This window comes from Meleagris gallopavo, chromosome 22 (assembly GCF_905368555.1).
Source record: "Meleagris gallopavo chromosome 22, MGAL_WU_HG_1.1, whole genome shotgun sequence".
In the NCBI taxonomy this organism is placed as follows: Eukaryota; Metazoa; Chordata; class Aves; order Galliformes; family Phasianidae; genus Meleagris; species Meleagris gallopavo.
In genome coordinates, this window is record NC_139425.1 from 7996219 (window position 1) to 8017163 (window position 20945).

The 20945-nt window shown below is 41.3% G+C and overlaps 2 protein-coding genes across 3 annotated transcripts in view; both read left to right on the plus strand.

Annotated features, from left to right (window-relative positions):
• The window catches only part of OSBPL2 (oxysterol binding protein like 2), a 29480-nt gene extending 15768 nt beyond the window's left edge, over positions 1-13712 (plus strand). The window contains exons 6-15 of the mRNA XM_003212010.5: positions 532-666; positions 1371-1468; positions 2163-2345; positions 4126-4233; positions 5159-5248; positions 5867-5990; positions 7822-7950; positions 8685-8808; positions 9390-9480; positions 10230-13712. Coding sequence (XP_003212058.1) covers positions 532-666; positions 1371-1468; positions 2163-2345; positions 4126-4233; positions 5159-5248; positions 5867-5990; positions 7822-7950; positions 8685-8808; positions 9390-9480; positions 10230-10332 — 1185 coding nt within the window. The 3' untranslated portion in view covers positions 10333-13712. The remainder of the gene's footprint in view (positions 1-531; positions 667-1370; positions 1469-2162; positions 2346-4125; positions 4234-5158; positions 5249-5866; positions 5991-7821; positions 7951-8684; positions 8809-9389; positions 9481-10229) is intronic.
• Positions 13713-13815: 103 nt separating this feature from the next.
• Positions 13816-20793, plus strand: ADRM1 (ADRM1 26S proteasome ubiquitin receptor). 2 transcript variants are annotated; one of them, XM_085241686.1, is made up of 10 exons: positions 13816-13938; positions 14433-14643; positions 14890-15006; positions 15086-15209; positions 15620-15706; positions 17895-17976; positions 18210-18439; positions 18738-18895; positions 19765-19867; positions 20569-20793. In XM_085241686.1, exons 2-10 carry the CDS (start codon positions 14434-14436, stop codon positions 20673-20675), a joined length of 1218 nt encoding a protein of 405 aa, XP_085097812.1. In that variant the 5' UTR covers positions 13816-13938; position 14433; the 3' UTR covers positions 20676-20793. The 2 variants fall into 2 exon arrangements, with proteins under 2 accessions (XP_085097812.1, XP_003212070.3); XM_003212022.5 differs by lacking the exons at positions 13816-13938; positions 15620-15706 and having other exon boundaries at positions 14414-14643.
• The last annotated feature ends 152 nt before the right edge of the window (positions 20794-20945 follow it).

Here is a 20945-nt window from a genome sequence, read left to right on the forward strand (position 1 = left end):
GGAAATGAGAAACATACTGATGCAAATAACAGATTGTTTTTATAAAGCCACTAAAATATGTTAGAGCAATTCAGATAGTATTTGTTATATAACTGTTCCTCCTAAAAAAGAACTGTGATTCCTGCAGTAGAGTAGTTAGACTTTATGCATACAGATATGTGAGGTTTTCAAAGAAATGTGTGGTACCTGAATACCTGTAATGAGCTGGCTGATGCATCATTTCCACTACTTACAGAAGTTTTAACCTCTTTTATGTAGAACAGACAGTAGAAGGTAACGTTTTTCTTGGATTTACTGGGTTCGTTGGATCAACTTTTAAAGTTTTTTTTCATTCTTTCTGATCTCTAGTAGAGTTCTGCAGTGCTTCTACATCCTTTCAGCACTAGCAATTCAAGTTCTGCTACTGACTTGTAGTGTTCTTGAAAAGACACTTGACGACTCAACTAACCCACAGCTTACTTTCAGAATTCTTAGTTTTGTCAGTCGATAACGTTATGTTCTAAGAAATTAACTTGTCCTTTTGTTACCTAGGAGTTGTCTAAGATTACAATGCCCATTGTCTTCAACGAGCCATTGAGTTTCCTTCAACGGATAACTGAATATATGGAACACATATACCTCATTAATAAGGCTTGTAGTCATGCAGAGCCCTTGGAAAGAATGCAGGCAAGTCCCAGCTACCAGCTTCTTGTTAGTTCAGAAGCGGTTTCTCTCTCTCAAAGGTCTTTCATATTAATACAACCTTTCTTTTGAGTGCATTTTTTTCCTCCCGTTCTGTTGTAGGAATTGCCATGTTTGTCTGTCTAGAGCAATTTCTTGTTATATGGTGGTTGACCTGAGTTATGTGTGATGCTTTCCTACTTTGATGCTTTGCACAAAAGTCTTCAGCAGGGGAGTGCAACAACTCCCCCTTCCCAAGGCCCTCAGCCTGTTCAGGACTGTTTTAGCTGTGACTCTTTGGTATTTATGTGTTGTAAAGATGAGATCTTGGCTTTAAATCGCCTTAAAATAAAGTTGTTTTGTGTCCTGGTGACACAAAGGCTCCTGAGCTTTCCAAAATAGGTCATAAGCATTAATTTGAATTGTTGGGTGGCTCCATGATTTCTAGAGTAAGAGAGGGGCATGGAACAGTGTATAACCTGGCAAAATTTACTACAGAAAATGAGTCCTTTTGGAACGATATGCTTGTTAACTGCTTTTATTTCACTACTTCTATATTATGCCCCATGGATTGCCAGTATTTTGGCTTTAAGCAACATATAGAGCTTTCTTTTTGGAAGAATAATAAAATATTGTACTAAGGAAAAAAAAAATTAACTCATAGTTTTAATGAACTGTTAATATAACAGTGTGTCCTTATTTCCTTACAGGCTGTAGCTGCTTTTGCAGTTTCTGCTGTAGCTTCTCAGTGGGAGAGAACTGGCAAACCATTTAACCCCCTGTTAGGAGAAACCTATGAATTAACAAGGTAATAGTTGGATTGGGATCCGAGGCTGTTTGTGTGAGCAGGCAGTCAAACTAGCTTGGTTGTTTTTTATTCACCAAAGTAAATAAAAAACTACTAAAATATGTTTAATACTTTTCTGAGCTTTGCTAAAATTATTTTCCCCAAACTAATACAGAATGTTTGAGAGGTTTTTATAGAAGCAGTCTTATTTCTATGTTTATGCAGGGTATTCTTAGAATTGTTCAGAGAATAAGTAGCTGAAGTTCTGCTGAAGACACCTGAACAGAGACTATTAACTAATTTTAAAGAGTGTTGTGCTTATTGCTATCAGATAAGTTAGTTTGAGAGGTTTTCAGCTTGGTGCAGTGGGAGATACATAAGTTACAGAGAAAAATTTCTAGTCAGACCACCTACTGCTGCCCAAGGAGTTGCAGAGTTTTCAAGAGTTAGTCCAAACTTCTTCAGGTGCTTTTCTAGGTAGAAAGTCACTTGGGTCTTTCAATGGAGATTGTTTCTGGGTATAAACAGGTGTTTAAAAAGTATTCGGAAGATTATTGCTTTCATTTTAATAGTTCAAATGTGTCATGGGACTAGGAAAGTATCACCTTCAGAGTAATTTAAAAATCCTTTCAAAAAAAATTGAAGTATCAAGTTATGTTTTTTTTTTTTTCCTGTCAGTTGATTAAGTGTATAATGCTCTTTCTTGTGTTGATAGGGAGGATTTAGGATTTAGATTTATATCTGAGCAAGTCAGCCACCACCCACCTATTAGTGCATTTTATTCTGAAGGCCTCAACAAGGACTTTATTTTTCACGGATCAATCTACCCCAAATTAAAATTCTGGGGAAAGAGCATAGAAGCGGAGCCACGGGGGACGATTACTTTGGAGCTTCTAAAGTGAGTATGAGAAGCAAATGCCTTTTGTCCTTGCGTGTTTGTGTGAAAAGAGCTGCTGCTTCAGAATAACTGCTTTGTGTGATGGCAGAATGCAAGAAGCTTGTCAGGAGTTGTCAGCTTCCAGTGAAATCATCAATGCCTTTCCGTATTACTCCTAATCAGTTATGTCTCAAATTATGTGGCTGTCCACAAGCTGGTTTGTGCCAGGCATTCTGCAGTTGAACACTTAAAGGTGCTTTTCCAAAAGCTTTCCTCTGGCCTAACTTTGAGGTTGCTTTAAAATACCTTTTGAAGATAGGCATTCATGTAGAAAGGAAGTAGACATTTGGTCTTAATAAAGAGGCAACTTGACTGCATATCAAGCATTGACTCTTCCTGTAGTTTCTTTTGAAAGTACAGTTTGTTTGTCAAGCTGCTGGCATCTGATCTTCCAAAGCTTGGTCTTGGTTATAAATGTTGATGTAAATAGAGGAAATCTCCTCTGGATGTAGAAATGGCTATGAACACGAGTGTAGAATGCAGATTTGACAAAAATGTGTGTTGGTGGGGAGAGAGCCTTTATGCAGAATTAGGATTCTTGTTCTGCCTAATCAAATCACGGTACAGATTTAAATTGCAGTGTAAATGACTAAAGCACTTGGTTTAAATATTTGCATCAAGTTAGCAGAAGCTGAGCTCAGATTTTGAGCTCCTTAATGTTGTGATTCATACCAGTCTGTTGGTTTGAGAAGTCTGAGAGTTATTCTGGGCCAGACTTAAGTTTAGGGAACAACATCATCAATCAGGCTTAAGTGCTGTGTTTATGTTGACTCTGACTGTGTTTTCTGTGTTAGAAAGCACAATTCTTCCCCACTTTTTCAGCATAAATAAACATTTCAGTTCATCTTCACAGGGCATGACTGTCTTCTGTTATATCTTATGCTCCATGGATTTTGTTGTCAATAAGTTCATGAATAAAAACATGTACTAAGGCTGGGGGGATGATTTTTTTATTTTTTTTTCCCCACTTGAAGAGTAGTCATTATTCTGAAGTACTTGAATATAGTTTGCTGTGGAAAATTGTCAGACTTTGTTGATCTGTTTTTTTTCTCTGATAGTTGGAAATATTAAGTATGTTTGTTTGCTCCATACTTAATGGAACTAGAAGCCCAAGGCATTTGTTACAGAGGATGCTGCTTATTTCTGCTTTATTTATTTTTTTTTTTTGGTATTAAAGTAGAGTTTGCATGCTTTTCTAATATGGATTGATTGCTAACCAGGTTGACTGCTAATCTGATGGGGGCTAACTTTTGCTGGAAAACTCAGAGGACCACTTTGAGTTATAAGAAAAGCTAACCAAACTCTCTGGGTTGTGATACAGATCTACCATAAAGTGCTTTAGGAAGAGTCTGCAGTGCCTCTGCGGTAGTGAGTAGAAGGCAGTGTTAGGCTTTGTCAGTGCAGTTCTCATCTGTTATTTTCTATCACAGACAATTTTAAAAGCTCACATTATTGAGCTGGAGTTTGTATTCAAAAGCACAGCAACTGTAAAACTTGCTAATTCAACTCTTTAACAAGGAAGAAAAGGAAAGGGCATATCGCACTGTTAACTTGCGCTCATGTTTATATGCAGCATGTGGTTGGCTTACAAAGAAAAGTCTGTTTCTTTTCTGTTTTGAAGTTAGCTGCTGGCTGTTCATGGGAGCGGTAAATATTTTGCCCTGCTGCAAATAGAGTTACAACAGGCTTACATTCCGCTGCAAACTCAAGAAACGGATTTATTTTCCTGTTTTCTTTACAGACATAGTGAAGCTTACACATGGACAAATCCAACCTGTTGTGTACATAATGTAATTATTGGTAAACTGTGGCTAGAACAATATGGAACGGTAGAAATCGTGAATCACAGGTAATGCCAAGCATGGGGGCTGGTGCCTGGTCCTTTTCACTTCTGTTACAAAGCAGATGCTTTCCTGGGATACACACCTTCAGTATTTGTAGGCCTAGAGAGTTTTTTCCTGTTTTCTGACAAATGCAAACTATTCATTGGGCTGAGCTTAGTATCATAGTAATGTAAATGAAAAGGCAAATGAATAGATAAAAGCTTCGTAGCCCATAAGTCATCTACATTTGTGAGCTACCTATTCAAATTCAGCCTTATTGACAGAGAACAGAAATTAAATATAACTCCAGAACCATTAAATGGAATAATTGCTGGAGGCGTGCTGCAGACCTCCGTCAGCTTGATTTTCATTTGGCTCTCTTTTAATTTTGATAATAGGAAATGTATTCAATTAAGAATACACAGAATAGCACAGACATATGACTTAGAATAGTAGTATAAGTATAGAGCGTGTCAATTGCTCTGCCAACTGCCTGCAAAAAAGCCTTTTACTTTACATAAAATAAAGGAGAGAATAATCTCCTGTAAAATAGGAGGTTTTTTTTGGAAAACTTCTTTATTACAGAAGAATGCAGCACCTATAATACAGCACCTGGTTTTTTTGTGAATAGATTGAAGGTTTGTTCCAGCAGGCTGCTGTGCTAGTACTTCCATCTCATCAAATCTACAATTGTCTCTTAAATTCACACGTGCAACCCACGATGGTCTCTTTGTGCTTAATATAGAAACTTGGCCATATAACTCACTGTGATAACTCACTCAAATAATAAACCATAGTTAAAGAAAAATTACGATATCAGTAATTACCTCTCATTACTTACATGAAAAAAAGCTAAAATAAAGTGCAGATAAGGGGGGAAGAGGGAAATGCTCTTACTGATGTGTTTAGGGGCTCGCTTCCTGAAGTGTGTACTTGAAATTTTCTCTGCAGTACTGGAGATAAATGTGTCCTTAATTTTAAACCGTGTGGGCTGTTTGGAAAAGAGCTTCACAGAGTGGAGGGATACATCCAGGACAAAAAGTAAGTGCTACGTCTGTTGGCCTCTCTGTTTCTGTGCACTGTGATACTGCTTTAGTGCTGATGTGGTGACTATGACTGATGGGAGTGCAAAGTTGTTACAATGCAGTTTATAACCATTTGCATTCCCAGTGTCAGCATTAGATTCCTTAGTTGGGATGAGGATTTCCAGCAGTATTAGGAAACTCTCCAGTCTGGCCACTTGGAATGAAGGTGTCCAGGGAAAGCACAGACTAGTTGAAACTCAGTTTCAGTCTTCAGCTTAAAATAATGAGAATAAAGTTATTGAAAGTATTTAATCAAGCCCAAGGCTGTTATGTGACTCTTGGGGTCTTTCTGTAAGCTGGTGGCTTCGCTGCGCCCACACTCATTTCAGTAATAGCAAAAGGTACGTGACTAAGTCATGAGAATGTGTTCTGCAGGACTGAATACCAGAAAGACTAGTCGAAGGTGAATCATTTTCTTTACATTAATCTAGTATCTGGATTCTAAGAAATCTGCAAAGAAACAAAAAGCAGCAGGGTAGGAAGCTCTGTACTTAATGCAGACCAGGATCTGTACGACTTGGCTGAGAAGGCCTTGTGGGAAGCAAAAGCTAACTCTCCTCTGCTCTCTCTGCAGCAGAAAGAAGCTGTGCGTCATCTATGGCAAGTGGACAGAATGCTTGTGGTGCACTGATCCCACTACGTATGAGACTTACAAAAAGAACGAGAAGAGAGGTGGTGAGCAAAAGAAATTGAAGCCGGTAAGATTAAGGATCCTATAGGGAGTAAAAATACCAAAATATATAAAATGAGAGGAAATCATCATCTTTTCAGAAATGATCGGGTTGGTGGTACATAGAGGGTTATAATTGTTCATCTTTTGGTAGGGATCTGAGAGGTGCAGCTTCGTGAGAAAGCGTTGCACTTTGAAATTATGTTAGCTTTAATGAGAGCTGCTGGTACTTGGGAACTTACAGAAATTGTGATTGCTAGAGACTTGTCAGAGTTGTCATCATATATCAGCTCCCAAGCCTTTTCTTCAACAAAGAAAGTGGCTATACTGCTGCTTCTAGATGGGAAAATATCTGAGTGTAGGCATTTAAAAAGAAAATTCCCTAAGTACCATGTTTAAGTCATTTATGCCTTTTTGGGTGATGAAACCTTTTTGAATTTCTGGTGCAGACAGCCTTTAAAGCAGTAGGGTCTGGAAATTTGTGGATTTTTTCATCATGTGTCTGGATCAGATAAGTTACTGCCAAAGCCTCAGGGTTATATGGAAAATGCAAAATGTTGTGCGATGCAGAGGACTGTTGTGTTTTCCAGTATCGACAGAAGTCTTGTGGGCTCTGGTTGCTTGTATGAAATGAAAATAATGAGCTAAAGTTGAGAGTGATTTGCTTCTGCTTGGGAAACTCAGTCTTTCTTTTAAATACTCATATGATGGGAATCCAGAGCAACAATAGGCCTTGTTTTTTTGCCTCTGGATTCTGTCATGGTGCAGGCTTGTATTTTGACTTATTTTTAAATAATAAGATTTTGTTCACCCTAAGAAAGTCAACTCCTTCCTTCCTTCCTGTGGAATTTATATTTAGAGGAGGAACTGTTTTGAAGAGAACAAACGAGACACATCAGAAGAGGCAGAAGGAAAATAGGAGAGGAGAACTGTGACATCCTAACAGTAGAATGATATTGCCTCTTCCATTCTGGTGGTTGTGCTTTCAGGTGATTTCTCATGTTGAAAGCCTCTGAACTTACACGATGCAGCTGTGTTCTGAGACAGATTCTCCTGTGGTTCAGGCTGATGATAGGGACCAGGCATGCAGAAGGCAGGTCTTCAGGTAGTCAAGGGAAGCTGTCAAGGGATCTGTGCTTTGTGCAGATCAAGTGAATTCAACACTATAGCTGGTGTTGTTTGGCCTGATCCTGTGGAGAGATAATGCTTGATATGTATGTGCTCTGCTTGCCTTTCAGTAGTATGAGGAAGGTGTTGTTTTCTGCTGTGTTTGTGCTGTGTGCAGCCTCTTTCTTTCCTCTAACTGCTTGCAGAACCCGATTGTATTTTCTTCCTAAAATAAATAGCCAGAACAAAAGTGATTGAGGTCTATGAACGGTGGAATAAAAATAGTGAGGTGATGAAATAAAAATCTTCATCCACCTTCAAGTAGAATTCAGAAAGTATATAGTCCAGCTCTATAAGATTGCCACTGCTAACACATACCATAGCATTGAGAATGGGAATGCTGACCAGAGCCTTCTCTGGGAATGGGAAATATTAGTTTCTTGTAAGAGTAGTTGTTGAATTCCTATTGCAACTTAGACAGCACGTGCATTAATGTATATAAACTGATGTGGAACTTGACTCTTAATGTGAAAAGGTGGCATGTTTTAGTTGAAATAAAATTGATGAACTCATACCCTAATTCGTTCTTCATTAATTAAATAAATAAGGTACTTTTGCAAGTGACAAAGCAATCAGTATCCAAAAGACAAGCAGGTGCTATTTATCTTTCTTCTGCCATTACAGAAACTAGTTTAAACTATAGTCTTGACTCATTTGAACCTGAGGAAGTAATGGTGTTATCTTTGTTTCAGAGTGAGGATGTTATAAAATCGGAAAACGATGAGGCTGACGATATGCCAGAAGTTCAAGACACCGTGCAGTTTATACCAGGCAGTAAATTGCTTTGGAGAATAAATTGTAGGCCACCCAACTCATCACAGGTAACTGTTTCAGTCAGTGTGTATGTTCCTGTCACAAGTGACTCATCCCAGGGAACATGAGTGATGTTCAAGGGAAGCCCTATTGAAAGTGTCTGTCCTTAGTGTGCTTCTTGGCAGGTTCTGGCAGTTCTTGCTTCAACAGCAAAATTAAACTGAAGCAAGCTGTCTGCTTCATTCCTGTGCTGAAAGCAGCAGAGTTAGTAGAATGTGTGATCTGACTGCAGCTGCTTCATTGTGTGATCTGTGAGATCTTTCTTTCTGTGCAAGAAGTGGCTGAAATATGGATGTGTGTTCCCTACTGCTAACCCTGCTGTTGGAAGGCAGGCTTCCAAAAATGCAGTAACTGGGCATCTGGATATTAACCTAAGCTAATGTTCTCTGAAATTAATGAATGAAAACATGCATACTTTCCTGGGACAAATGACTTGTTTTCTTAGTTTTAGATGTGTTTACTTTTTTCTTTATGAAGAAAAATCATGGTATTTAATATGAGATATAGAGGAAATAAATTTCTATTTTCTGAAGCAAAGGCTGTTATTACCATACTGCTCCTCCCTCCCCTTTAAAAAAAAAAAAAGTCAGTTTGGAACGAACCTGTCTTGCTTTCAAGGTGGCCAGTGGAAGAGGGTTTGACTCAGTAATTTCTCTTAGAAACTTTGTTGTATCCATTCAATATAGGAAACCTACTGCTGCTTTGCCAAAATAACGTGTATTGTCTACAATTTGCCTTTAAGATGTACAATTTCACCAGTTTTGCTGTGAGTCTCAATGAGCTAGAGAAGGGCATGGAAGCAATATTAGCTCCCACTGACTGTCGGCTACGTCCAGATATCAGAAACATGGAAAATGGAAACATGGGTATGTGTTTGAAGAAAATGTTTTCACATCAGTAAAATCTGAGAGGGATAACTGAATCGGGGTTGTTTGCTCTCGGAATGATATCATCAGTTTCTTATTCTCAAAGCAACGTTAACATCATTTCATCATGATCACGCTTTTGTACAGTATAATGCCTGTTTTCTCCTTAAATAGCTTGGGAGAGCAAGTGTGTCCCAGGTGGATCTCAAGACTGCTATCCTGTAATGGAGGACATTGCGTGTTTGTTGGGGGACGCTGGCAGACATTTTCTCTTGCTCTGGTGTTTATCAGATAGTGGGGGGGAAAAAACACACTGTTACACTCAATCTAAATTCTTTCCCACTGTCTGGTTGGATAATACTCTGTAATTTTACCATGTACTCTATTTGTAGTCACAACATTTCTGATACGACAATTTTAGTTCTGTCACCTGTAGTTGTCATTGTTGAGTAGATTGTGTCCAGCAAACACTTTCTCTCATTCAAATGAACTATGTTTTATTTCTTTGCAGTCTTTTCCCTGCTTTCTGCATTTTTATTTCCATTTTGCTAAATAACTGTTCTCATTGAAATGTTTGCTAGATGTGGCTAGTAAAGAAAAAGAGAGACTAGAGGAGAAACAAAGAGCTGCTCGCAAGGAGCGCGCGAAAGACGAAGTGGAGTGGCAGACACGGTAAGGAGCAGGAAACTGGGCATTTATGTCATGCTTTGAATGCTGCTGTTTTACTGCCTGAAATGCTTTTAGTGAAGACAACGTGTGTTTGACTTCCTGCATGACAGCACAATTTGTATTATTTTGTAGTAATTTGCTGGTCAACTCTTAAATAACGTAGCTGGAAAACCAAATTGCTGATAATTTTGTGCTAGAAAATTATAATAAATGCTGAAACCTGTCATAAATAACTGGTAATGCTGTTCTTTTGATTTTAAGCTCTCAGAACTCATCTTTTTCATAGAGTGAATAAAACATTAAGTCCCATCTCCTCCCATAACCAATTCCTGTCTAACTTTTGGCAGTTGAGTAGCATGTCGTGGCCCTTTAAGGCCTTTTACTTTCAAACTTCTAGGACTTCTTGGATGGTTACTTCAGAAACTGCTTTTAGAAAGTCTTATAAAGTGAAAAATAATTGTGCTATCAATATATGATCAAAAGTATCAGTGCTATTTTTATTTGGAATAAGACAGCAGTTTGAAAATCCATTTCATACTCCTTCCTGACTTCATGCAAAAAAGAATGAATGGTAAGACAGTCACCACTCTGCAGGAAGCTTAATGCCTTGTTTTTCATGCTCAGAATGCTGGCAGAGGCTCTCCCCCTCCACTAAGAAATATCAGTGTCATTCAACAATGTTCTTGGGAAAGAAGCAAAGTTCTGGGTTTTTTGTTCACCCTCCTAACTGATTTTTTTTCTTTTTTCTGCAGGTGGTTTCATCAAGGCACTAACCCATACACTGGGACTTCAGATTGGCTGTACTCAGGTGGCTATTTTGATAGAAATTTCTCAGACTGTCCGGACATATATTGAAATAATGGAACCAATAGCTCATCTCATCTGGACATCTAGTTACTAGATTTCATTGTAAGCCAGTTAGTCTGGTTTTGTGAATAACAAAATTCAGCTTTTCTAAGTAAATCCTAACAAAACATCTATCAGTCAACAATCAAGGATTTAATGATCACTAATGTTGGATTGCCAAATATTTAAACACTGTTGCATTCTTTTCATAAAGCTACATCTGAAATCATCATATTTTCACTAATTTTTAAAAGGACCTTTGGATCTCCGTTTTTTTTCCCTAGTTTTTTGTCAGGAAGGTATGCTGTATCTGGTAGAGCTCATAACATCCTTGAAAACTATGTAACTTTAAGAAAATAGGGATAATACCATCTTAGAGTAGTGAGGAATCTAAGTTTTCAGAACTTGGAGCAGGGATGAAAAGTTCATAAGGTACGAACGTGATAAAATCTAGTACTGTGGCTATTTCCCATGAAGAGATGCATGTGAAACTTTCATACAGTATGTAGCACTATGTGGGGACTGGAGCTCCCGGCCCCTCACTCAATATGATTCAATAATTCAAAGACATTGAGAAACAAAAAAACAACTTTAGCTTCTCGAACTGTAGTCGTCTGTTACAAAGTCTTCACAATTTCTGGTCACTGTGAGCATTAAACTATATACCTGTGATAAAATTACATAAAACATATGTTAAGAGCAAGGTGCATTAAACGATACGTGCTTTTTCTGAAGTCAGATGCTGCTCTTAAAGTATGAGAAACTTCAGGAGCAATTGCAGGAATGCAGAGGTGGTTACAATGTAAAATATATTGCTTGCTACCACTTGGAGGCTTAGATCTTCTGCACTACTTCTGGCAGCTTTGGCACTAAATATGCTTCTAGACTAAACTTTTATTTGGAAGCACTTGGTATGTATATCCACACGGATCTCATATTTCTGGGATGTTTTTGTTTGCATGTTTTTCATTATTAGGTCACGTCTGTTTTGTATGTTGTAAAGGAGCAGAATCAATTTCAAGCTGTGGCAGTTACCTATTACATGTTTTCTGTGAGCATGTGATGTCATAAAAGTGGAATTTTTTTTGTTCCATATTGAAACGTCAAAGCCATATAATGGAAATAATTGAACTACAGATCAATTACTGGACTGATATATTAATTTTCAAAGTGATACACTTCTGGTGAGGAGAGAGGAAAGGGAGTCTTGAAAAATTAGGTCTAGTAAGTAAAACTAATCCTAAGGTTGCTTTTTTTTTTTTTTAAATGAAAACTTTGGAGTAACTAGGCAAAAAAGGAAAATGGCTGCATTGCCTTTAGGCTTACAGTGATTCAGAGATCACTGGTGCTAACCTGCAGCACCTTGAGAAATTTGTGGAACAATTGATCCAGCTGATCTCTAAACACATTCATGGTTTCATCTGAAGAGCAGACTGTGCTTCTATCTCAGTGATAGGATTAAAAAGCAAAAGGTTAACATAATCATGGAGAAACATTTTTGTATCAAATTATGCATCACATGATTGGACTAACTTTAATTTGGGGGATTTAGCTGTTGTCTTCATTGGAAAACTGAGACAAATGGTAAAAACTCAAGGCAGTTAAAAGGCTTAACCTGAAATGTGCTCATGGCAACGTTATTCTGTTGCCAGAAATCATACTTTGCTGATTTTCTTTACACACCAACTAAATGTGGTAATATGGCTCAGAGAACAAATTTATATTTTGTTTCTAATAAACGCTCAGATGCTTGACTTTTAAAAAGACCTTGCTGATCAGTATGGGATAGCATAAAAATACTTTTGAGTCTTTTTGTAAAAATCAACTCGAATTACTGTTCCAGGCACTGGAATGCTCCTTGTAGATTTTCTGCCTGCTGTGGAACCATTCCTATTGGAAGGATTGAAAAGATTCACAGGCTAAGCCAGTTTAACATCTCACAGGAGATTAAAACTTGCTTAAGCTACATTATACATTTAAGGTTGGAGTCAAGTGCTCTTTAAAAGCATATGAGTAGAATGGAAAAAATGCAGAGTAATTGGTAAATACTGTTTTTAAGAAGAAATGGACAGGTTAGCATCTCTTCTCTTGAATTAGGATTTTAATTTAAGCACCCTTTTCATTATGCAAAAACAGAATTATACCATGTTTATTTGAAACTCCAGTTTAGGAATTTCATGTAATTTAAAAATAAATTGGCAAGTTTTCTAAAATAAGAGTTAGTTACATCTTTAGCCCCTTCTCCCCTCTCTTCAGTGTAATGTTTTTAGGGAAATCTCGAATGGCTTCCAACTCTGTTCTTTTAATTATTTTATTATTCTTCACTGAAAACATTTACAAAATATTTTCTCATTGCTGCTGAAAAGTCTCTGCCTGGCGAGCCACGGGATGCCCGATGGCACATTGTGATCTCTCCGAAAGTGAAAAAAGAATATTTTAAATGCAGATCTCAGTAGTTTACATGTCAAAACATTAACTTTGCACCTTTTAAAAGAATGTCACTTTTATAACTTGATTAAGCACTGTATATAAGATAACTGTGTTAGTATATGTTAATACTGTAGAGAAACCATCTAGAAAGAAAATTATAATAAATGCTTAATTCCCTTTGGGCCTCTAGGTGGTGAGAGAGGTTTGTGAGGGAGGTAGGGGCAGCTGTGTGAGGACAGGGCTGGAGATGGCCAGGTCGCTTATGGTCACCACGATGTTTGTTGTGCAAAAAGTGATTTAAATTCGAGCTCTGAATGCCGGGGAGGAGAAGGGGGCCGTGAGGTGAAAACGATGCCTTTGTGGAGGGATGGAGTGGCTGCTGAGAGCTCTGTGGGAATGCGCTGTGTGGGCACTGGGCGCTTTGTGTGGCAGTGCCTGAGGGCTGGGGGGCAGCTGCCTCAGTGGTGCTTGTGGGATGGCTGGTACCTGATTGAAGAGGACAGGAATATGCCCTGAAATGGTCAGATTAAAACAACAACAACAAAACAGAACTAAATGGCTGCATTTGCAGCTGTGTAATAACTAAAAATCGTTTCTCAGTGAATTGAAACCAAGCAGTGGAAATTGGCTGAAGCGCTCCCAGAATCTCCACAGCTTTCCCCCAAAATGGTCACAAGTGGCTTAGCGTGGCTCTGCCCTGTGGCATCTCTGCTTGTGTCGTGCACCTGAGCGGGGTGGGAGGGAGAGGGGGAGGGGCGGTGAGGCCCGGCCGTACGATGAGGCCCGGCCCTGCGGAAGTGCTGAGTGAAATGCATTTATTTTTGTAATATTTAATAACTGTCGATGCCCGTCTCTATTAACAACCGTCTTTGGCTTTTTAGAGAAGTCTGTACAGGTCTGCGGACGTGAATGTTACACTGTAAAGCTGTAAATCCGAATAAAGCTCATTTTGAAGAAGAGAGGGGGTCGCGACCTCTGCTTGGCGGAGGGGGATGGGGCCGCCGCCATCTTTCCGCCGTGATGACACAGCAGGGCGAGGGGGTGGGCTCTGCTGCCAAATGACAACCGCGTCGCCCAATCGTGGAGGGCCGAGGGGGCGGTCGCCCCGCCCCGCGGCGGGCGGACTTCCGGGGCGCGGGGCAGGAAGCGGGAGCTGTGCAGGGCCTGCGGGCGGCGGGGCGGCAGGTACCGGCGGGGGGGGGGAGGGAAGGAATCCGGCCTGCGTCTGGCACGCGGTTCCGTGCGGGGCTGCCGTGCTTCGCGGGGGCAGCTGGGCGGCCTGGAGGCGGGGTGGGCCCAGAGGGGAGCCAGTCCGGCGGCATCGCGGACTGGCTGCAGATGGCGGTCTGCCGTTGGGAAGGCGGCCGGGCCGGGCTCAGGGAGCGGAGCAGGGCCGGCCGGGTGGGCGCTGCTCGGCCCAGCGCGGCCTTGCCGAGCCGTGGTGCCAGCACAGGAGGGAAACTGCAGGGAGGTGATCTCATCGCGTGTGGCTCATTCGGCAGCTGTGCTCTGTGTAGAGAACGGGGCCGCACGCAGCGTCCTGCTTTCGCCCTGCTCTGTGTTTAGCTTTAACGCAGCGCCCGCGGTTCTGAAGCTGAGGGCCTCGTTGTGTGGTGTCACATTGAGAACAGCGCACGAGAGAACTTTCTCATCGTGTCAGCCCATCCTTCTGTCCCCAGGATGTCTTCAGGCGCGCTCTTTCCGAGTCTGGTGCCAGGCTCCCGTGGCTCTTCGAGTAAATACCTGGTGGAATTCCGGGCAGGAAAGATGTCCCTGAAGGGCAGCACTGTGACCCCAGACAAGAGGAAAGGCCTTGTTTACATCCAGCAGACCGATGATTCCCTCATCCATTTCTGCTGGAAGGACAGGACCTCGGGCAATGTTGAAGATGTAAGTATGGCTTTGTGTTTCACTGCTGAGGTGTTGAGGCACTGTGTCACCTTGGTCTTGTTTCCTGCCCTGCTGAAAGAGCTCTGAGATGGTTTAGAACGTGAATCCTACAATGACTCAACAGACTTACCCTTCTAAATCCCCTTTGGAGCAGATGGTTGGGGGGGGACCAGAAGTTCTCTGGGAGGCTGACAGTAATGTTCATGTATTTCCTGAAATATCTGTTCCTACTGCTGTGTTTTCCAGGATTTGATTATTTTTCCTGATGATTGTGAATTCAAAAGGGTTCCTCAGTGTACTACTGGCCGTGTGTATGTATTGAAGTTCAAGGCAGGATCAAAACGACTCTTCTTCTGGATGCAGGTTTGTGGGAAGTAAATAAGAGAAGTGTTGGAATAAATGACTTGCAGTTCTCCTTGTACCAAGAAGAACTTTCTTGCAGGAGCCGAAGACAGACAAGGATGAAGAACATTGCCGTAAAGTGAATGAGTATCTCAACAACCCCCCAATGCCTGGTGCTTTGGGTGGAAATGCGAGCGGAGGCCACGAGCTCTCAGCATTAGGAGGTACAGTCCATTCTCTGCTCCTTCACATGAGAAGCCTTTTGTTAGAATGAGCACTTATAGTTCCCTAGGGAGAAATTCCTGATGACTTTGGAGGGTGAGCTGGGGACAGTGCTAATACCAGAAAAGTGTAAACATGCCATTAAGCAAGATAAACTGTGCTGTATTAATAGGTGCAGAGTGAAAGCTAAGACTGCCAGACAAAGTATATTTTCAGTAGATTCTCTGGAGTCTTACCTTTTATGAAGCCAAGTTGCATTTATCTTTTATGAGCATCGTGAATCAGTAAACACGTGCAACTGTTTTTTCCATACAGAATGTGATGCCAATTAATCTCCTGCTGTTTGAGCTGGAGTGCTGTGAAAAAAAAACCTATGTGAATATGTTGTGTTTCAGAATGTTTTTGTTTTTAGGTGAGGGTGGCTTGCAAAGCCTTCTTGGAAACATGAGCCATAACCAGCTCATGCAGCTGATCGGACCAACGGGCTTAGGAGGACTTGGTAAAATGCTTTAATATCTTTATGCCAAAGTGGTATTTTCTCCTGCCAGGTTAAATCTTACCTGACAATATTTCCAAGTAGTGCTGTTGATTTGAATAGCACTTCTGTCACGTGAGAAAGCAAGGCTCTGCCTCAGAGATGAGTTATGGGGCCCAAAAAAAAAAAAAAGAAAAAAAAAAAAAGGCAGGAAATGGATACCAGGTTCTACATGACACTCATCTTACAGCACAGGCTGCAAGGAATATTTGCCTTTTTTTTTTTTTCTTTTTTTTTTTTTTTCCTAGTAAGTGCCCTCCTCTTCCTCCTAAATATTCACTGGAGCAGAAAACCAGGGATTCCCAGGTGGATGTCCCAGCTGTCAAGCTGTGGATTCTTTCATGCTATTTCTGATCCAGTGATTATTTGTGTGCAAAGTGGAGTTCAAGAGGAAGGTTGGAGTGTGCCTGCCCTGCAGAAACCTGTAGTCAGTAGAGGAAAGCTCAGGTGAGGGCTTCCTCTTCTGGGCGACACTGGGGAGAGCTTGAAGTACTGCCCTGCTTTTTCTAAAGGGAATGTGAGCTGTGTTGGAGTCACTGCAGCAGTCTGTTCTTAATGCTGTCTGTGCTCCAAGGCCAGTAGAGCATTTACTGAGAAGTCAGACCCTGGTGTGGAAGTAGGCAAAGGAATGCTTAGCAGGTGGCAGTGACTAAAATCCATTTTCGTTGATCTAGCAGTAGTGTCTCTGTCAGCTTCATGTGCAAATTTGATGTTGGGATGTGCAGATGGAAGATTCCAGCTTCTTAATGTGTTTGACCTTGCTTCCTTCTTGAAGCTTCTCAGGACTCCTGAAACTTGCTTTCTCTTACTCTGAGCACATTTTTCAACAGCTCTTCTTTCTTTGCCTTTACATCTAGCTATAAGATGGCTTGATATGTAAAGCCAAAAAACTCATCTGCTTGCTTCAGCAAATGGGTTGTGACGAATCCTTGCGGATCTCTTCCCCAAGTAGCATCTGATTCTTTTACATCTGGTTTGCATCTCTTTCAGGTCTTTGCTTTTATTGCAGTTCCTGGGTAAACTTTTCCTAGCCAGGACAAACTGAATAGAGTAGCACGTGATGTAGCCTGGTTAACTTCATCCTGCTGCTGTGAAAGCTCTGTGATGGATGAGCAGTATTACAGGCATGATTCCATACTGCAAGAGTGGGTCCTATAGAATGGAGAGCACTGGGCAGATGGCTGGTGCTTGCTCTGACTCCAGTGTTCTACAGTTTGTTAATTGTGTTTGTTAATGGCGCACTTCTGTCCTCTGCAGATTAGTTCCCAAAAGGTGGATGATAAATATAGATGCTTGGGTTGGAAAGTGTGTTTAATCAGATGTAGTAAAGAAACCACTGAGAAGAAATGTGTGGTAAATGGAGCATCTGGCAAATGTGGCTCAAAGGAGTCATAGGGGACAATCAGTCAATGCCAGCTCCAGCAGACCTAGGAGCCAAACCTTTCCCCCATTCTTTTTAGCTGGTGTTCTCCATGCTGCAGTAATTCTTTGGTGGCCAAAAATAGCAGTGGGGATGAAGGAGGCTCTGATCTGATTTCTTTTATTTGTTTCAGTTTGCTGGAAGACCAGGTGTTGGTTTCCTGCTGTGTTTCTTGATCACTGTTCTCCCTGCGGCGCTTTGGTTCTGTGCAGGGTTGTTCTTGGTTTTTGTTCTGTCTGTGACATGCTTAAGGACTCACTTGCTTCTGCTACATCTCTGCATTAGATGTGAAGCTGCAATTAATGCAGATGTATGGATGTGATTCAGAGGCTGCCCCTTTCTGCTGAGGGCCTTGGCTTTAGGTTTTAGAGAAGAATTGGAATTTTGGAAACTAGCAGATGAAGGGAAGGGGCTCTGTTACACTGCTCATGTGTGTACAGCATGAACCAAAGTAATTTCACCCTTGTGTACATCTGGAAATCGAATATTTCCAAAATGTGCAACTATCTTCTCAGACAGTTCTGTAATAGGGATGTGAAATCAGACAATGAGAGCTGTATATTTACAGAGAGGGATGGGGAGGGTTGGTCTGGGCTCTTTTGACCCCCTCCTCCTTTATTTTAGCAAATAAAACCTTTCAGGTACAAGAGTGACCTCTCTCGACCAGGGAGGTGCAGAAAACCTGAAAAAGAATGTGTTTCTAAACCTGTTCTTCTTTTATGTTTATGGAAGGTGGGCTGGGTGCACTGACGGGTCCTGGCTTGGCCAGCCTACTTGGAAGCGGGGGACCCCCGACCAGCAGTTCATCATCCAGGTAGGGCACCCATTTGGTCCAAGTCTGCTATATTTTTCTAGTGTGAAGTTGCCACACAGATGGGAGGAATGATAGCCTACTGTACAGAAAATTTAATGGGAATTAAGGCTGCTTGGTACTTCTCTAAGAGGAGGTTATTAGCCCTTTGTTTTCTAAGGGCTTGTAAAGAAACTTCTCAGAAAGAAGAGGCAAAGCTGCTTGCTTTTGAATTAATTCCCTCAATGTCTTTCCAGCTCTCGCAGCCAGTCAGCTGCTGTGACACCATCTTCCACAACCTCTTCTACCCGTGTAACGCCTGCCCCGGCCGTTCCTGCAGCTGCATCTGTGACCAGCCCGAGCCCTGTGCCGAGTTCGGGTAACGGAACCAGCTCAGCCACGAGCCCAACCCAGCCCATCCAACTGAGTGACCTCCAGAACATTCTAGCTACTATGACCGTGCCATCTGGAGCAGGAGGACAGCAAGGTAACAGTATTCTGACCAGACAGCAGCTGGATCTAGGAGAGTCCTTTGGAGTTGTTTTCCTGTCCTATCCTGCTCCAATTTGAAAGGTGTCTTAAAATTTTATTTATTTATTTCCACTTAAGTGCTGTTTTGCTTGGCTAGCTTGAGAATCTTACTGCAAAACCAAGAAGGGGAGAAAGGATGCCAGCAGTGTGCTAAACATGATTCAGTACTCCACTGACTAGAACGCTTCATCCACATGACAAAATGTGGGTTATTGTGCATAGTTTAACAGCCAACCATTTATTCATTTTCCTAGTTGACCTGGCAACTGTTCTGACTCCCGAGATAATGGCTCCCATTCTGGCCAATGCTGAAGTTCAGGAGCGGTTGATGCCTTACCTTCCCTCAGGGGAATCTCTGCCACAAACTGCAGAAGAGATTCAGAACACCCTGACGTCTCCTCAGTTCCAGCAGGTAGTTACCCCACTATCATAAAGTGCTGCTCTCCTTCCCTCCTTCCCCACGTGTCATGATTCACATTGCCCTGTTTTCTCAGATTCCCTCTCCTGCTCAGACTAGAAGTTGATCCTTAGAAGTGGAAAGGAGGGACATGATTTCATGGAGCACTAGTTCTTCCCTCCTGTGGTCAGCCAAGGGCGGACCAGAAAGGTTGTTTTACTTCCACTTTTAGATTTGGATTTTACCTTTCTCATTACTTAAAACACTTTCTGGCAATTGGCAGCAGAGTAGCAGCAAATTCATTACTGCCTGTCAAAGAATGGACCGTAAGCAGTCTCTTTAAAGTTGAGTTACTAAAGTGAACACACAGAAGGGAAGAGATGCTAATGTTTATATCACGACATTCCTTTTTAATTCTGTAAAACCCAGTACTTAATTCCAGGCCTGTCCATTTGGACGTACTTCGTCAGATTAAATCTGTTGGGCCAACTTCAACTAATACTGACTGAAATTTCCCAATAGGCAAAATCCCATTGGCTAAGAAGAATGTTTTTAGTTGGCAGGAGGTGACGTTAGCGTTGCTTAGGGTAGCACAGCTTATTGCCTCGTGCTTACTGGCATGTAGCTGATTAAGAGCAAACACTTCCTTATTACAAAACACATTGCCTGTGGTATAGAGGCACGTCTGAGCCTGGCCGAAGTGCAGTACTATCTGTGTTCTTTTAGAGGCTGCTTCCAGGTAGGCCATGTGGTCAGCGTGCTGTAACAGGGTGTGGAAGCATCCCCAGACTGCTGTCCTCATGTTGTTATTGCACTGTAGCCACGTGGTGCTGGAGAAACACAATGCACACTGGTTTTTTTTGACACTTGACTCCAATTCACAGGCATTGAGCATGTTCAGTGCTGCCTTAGCTTCAGGACAGCTTGGCCCGCTAATGAGTCAGTTTGGCTTACCTGCAGAGGCCATAGATGCAGCAAATAAAGGAGGTATGTACCAGTGCTGTTGGGAACGTGATGAACTGGTGGGATTTGCTGTTTGAGTTGTTGCTGTGGTTGTTCTTTTGGTCTTTTTGTTGGTTTGTTGTTTTGTTTTTCTTGGCACTGCACATAGCCATTACATGTAGAGGGCAATGATTAGTCTGTGAGTACCTGCCAAAAGGTGACTCTTGTGCTGCTCTTTTTAAAATGAAAAGGCAAATGGCTCAGGAGCCACCCTGCAGAGACACAGTACTGGTGTCAGGATTGCATTTAGAGAACTGGAGGTTCTGCAGAGATGTGCTGAGCAGCCTTGTGGTTGATTTCTTGAAGGAGTTACAAATGACTGGAGGTGTTGGACACCTTGTTTAGAATGCTTTTCACTGTGTTAATCATAAACTATTCAGCTGAAGGGAGTGCACAGCTTGGGCCTTACCCGGCGGAGGGGGAAGGTAGCAGTTATCCTGATGGACATTTAGAATCTGTTCCATTATTAAAGCAATTCAGTGATGAGGCTGGCTGTGCACAAGGTGAAATTGCACAAATCCAAATGCTATCTAGTGAATGAGCATTAAGATTTTCTTCTGTGTTGATAGGTTCTTACTGAAACAACTGTTTGCTTTCCAACTTATGACACAGCCTCATGCACAATAAAGTCTGTCCCAGAAATTGCAAAATTTTTACTGCAAATAACTAATTTCTTTAACTTTTAGATGTAGAAGCATTTGCCAAAGCAATGCAGAACAGTGTGAAGTCAGACCAAAAGGAAGGAGACTCTAAGGACAAGAAAGATGAAGAGGAAGATATGAGTTTAGATTAAATTATTTGCTCTTCCTTACAGATACGCTAGATACTAACTTAAGCAACTGCAGTAGGATTACTAACTTCATATTATGCTTATATAAATCTACAAATAAAGGAATTTTCTTTATCTGCCATACTGTTTTTTTCTCAGTCTATTCAACATAAACCTAAGCAGTACTTGCTCTTCGTGTTCAGTGCAGTTGGGTTTTGATGCTTTTGATAGCAGGCTAACTCCATTATTCACATTCTTCCTTGTGATAAGAGGCCAGAGGATTAAAAACTGTCT

What these genes read in the sequence shown, in the direction of transcription:
- ADRM1 (XM_085241686.1), top strand. Translation starts at nt 14,434, where the DNA reads ATGTCTTCAGGCGCGCTCTTTCCGAGTCTGGTGCCAGGCTCCCGTGGC. An exon ending in GACTCTTCTTCTGGATGCAG is followed by an intron (nt 15,007 to 15,085) that starts GTTTGTGGGAAG and finishes ACTTTCTTGCAG; the next exon opens with GAGCCGAAGACAGACAAGGA. An exon ending in ACCAGCAGTTCATCATCCAG is followed by an intron (nt 17,977 to 18,209) that starts GTAGGGCACCCA and finishes ATGTCTTTCCAG; the next exon opens with CTCTCGCAGCCAGTCAGCTG.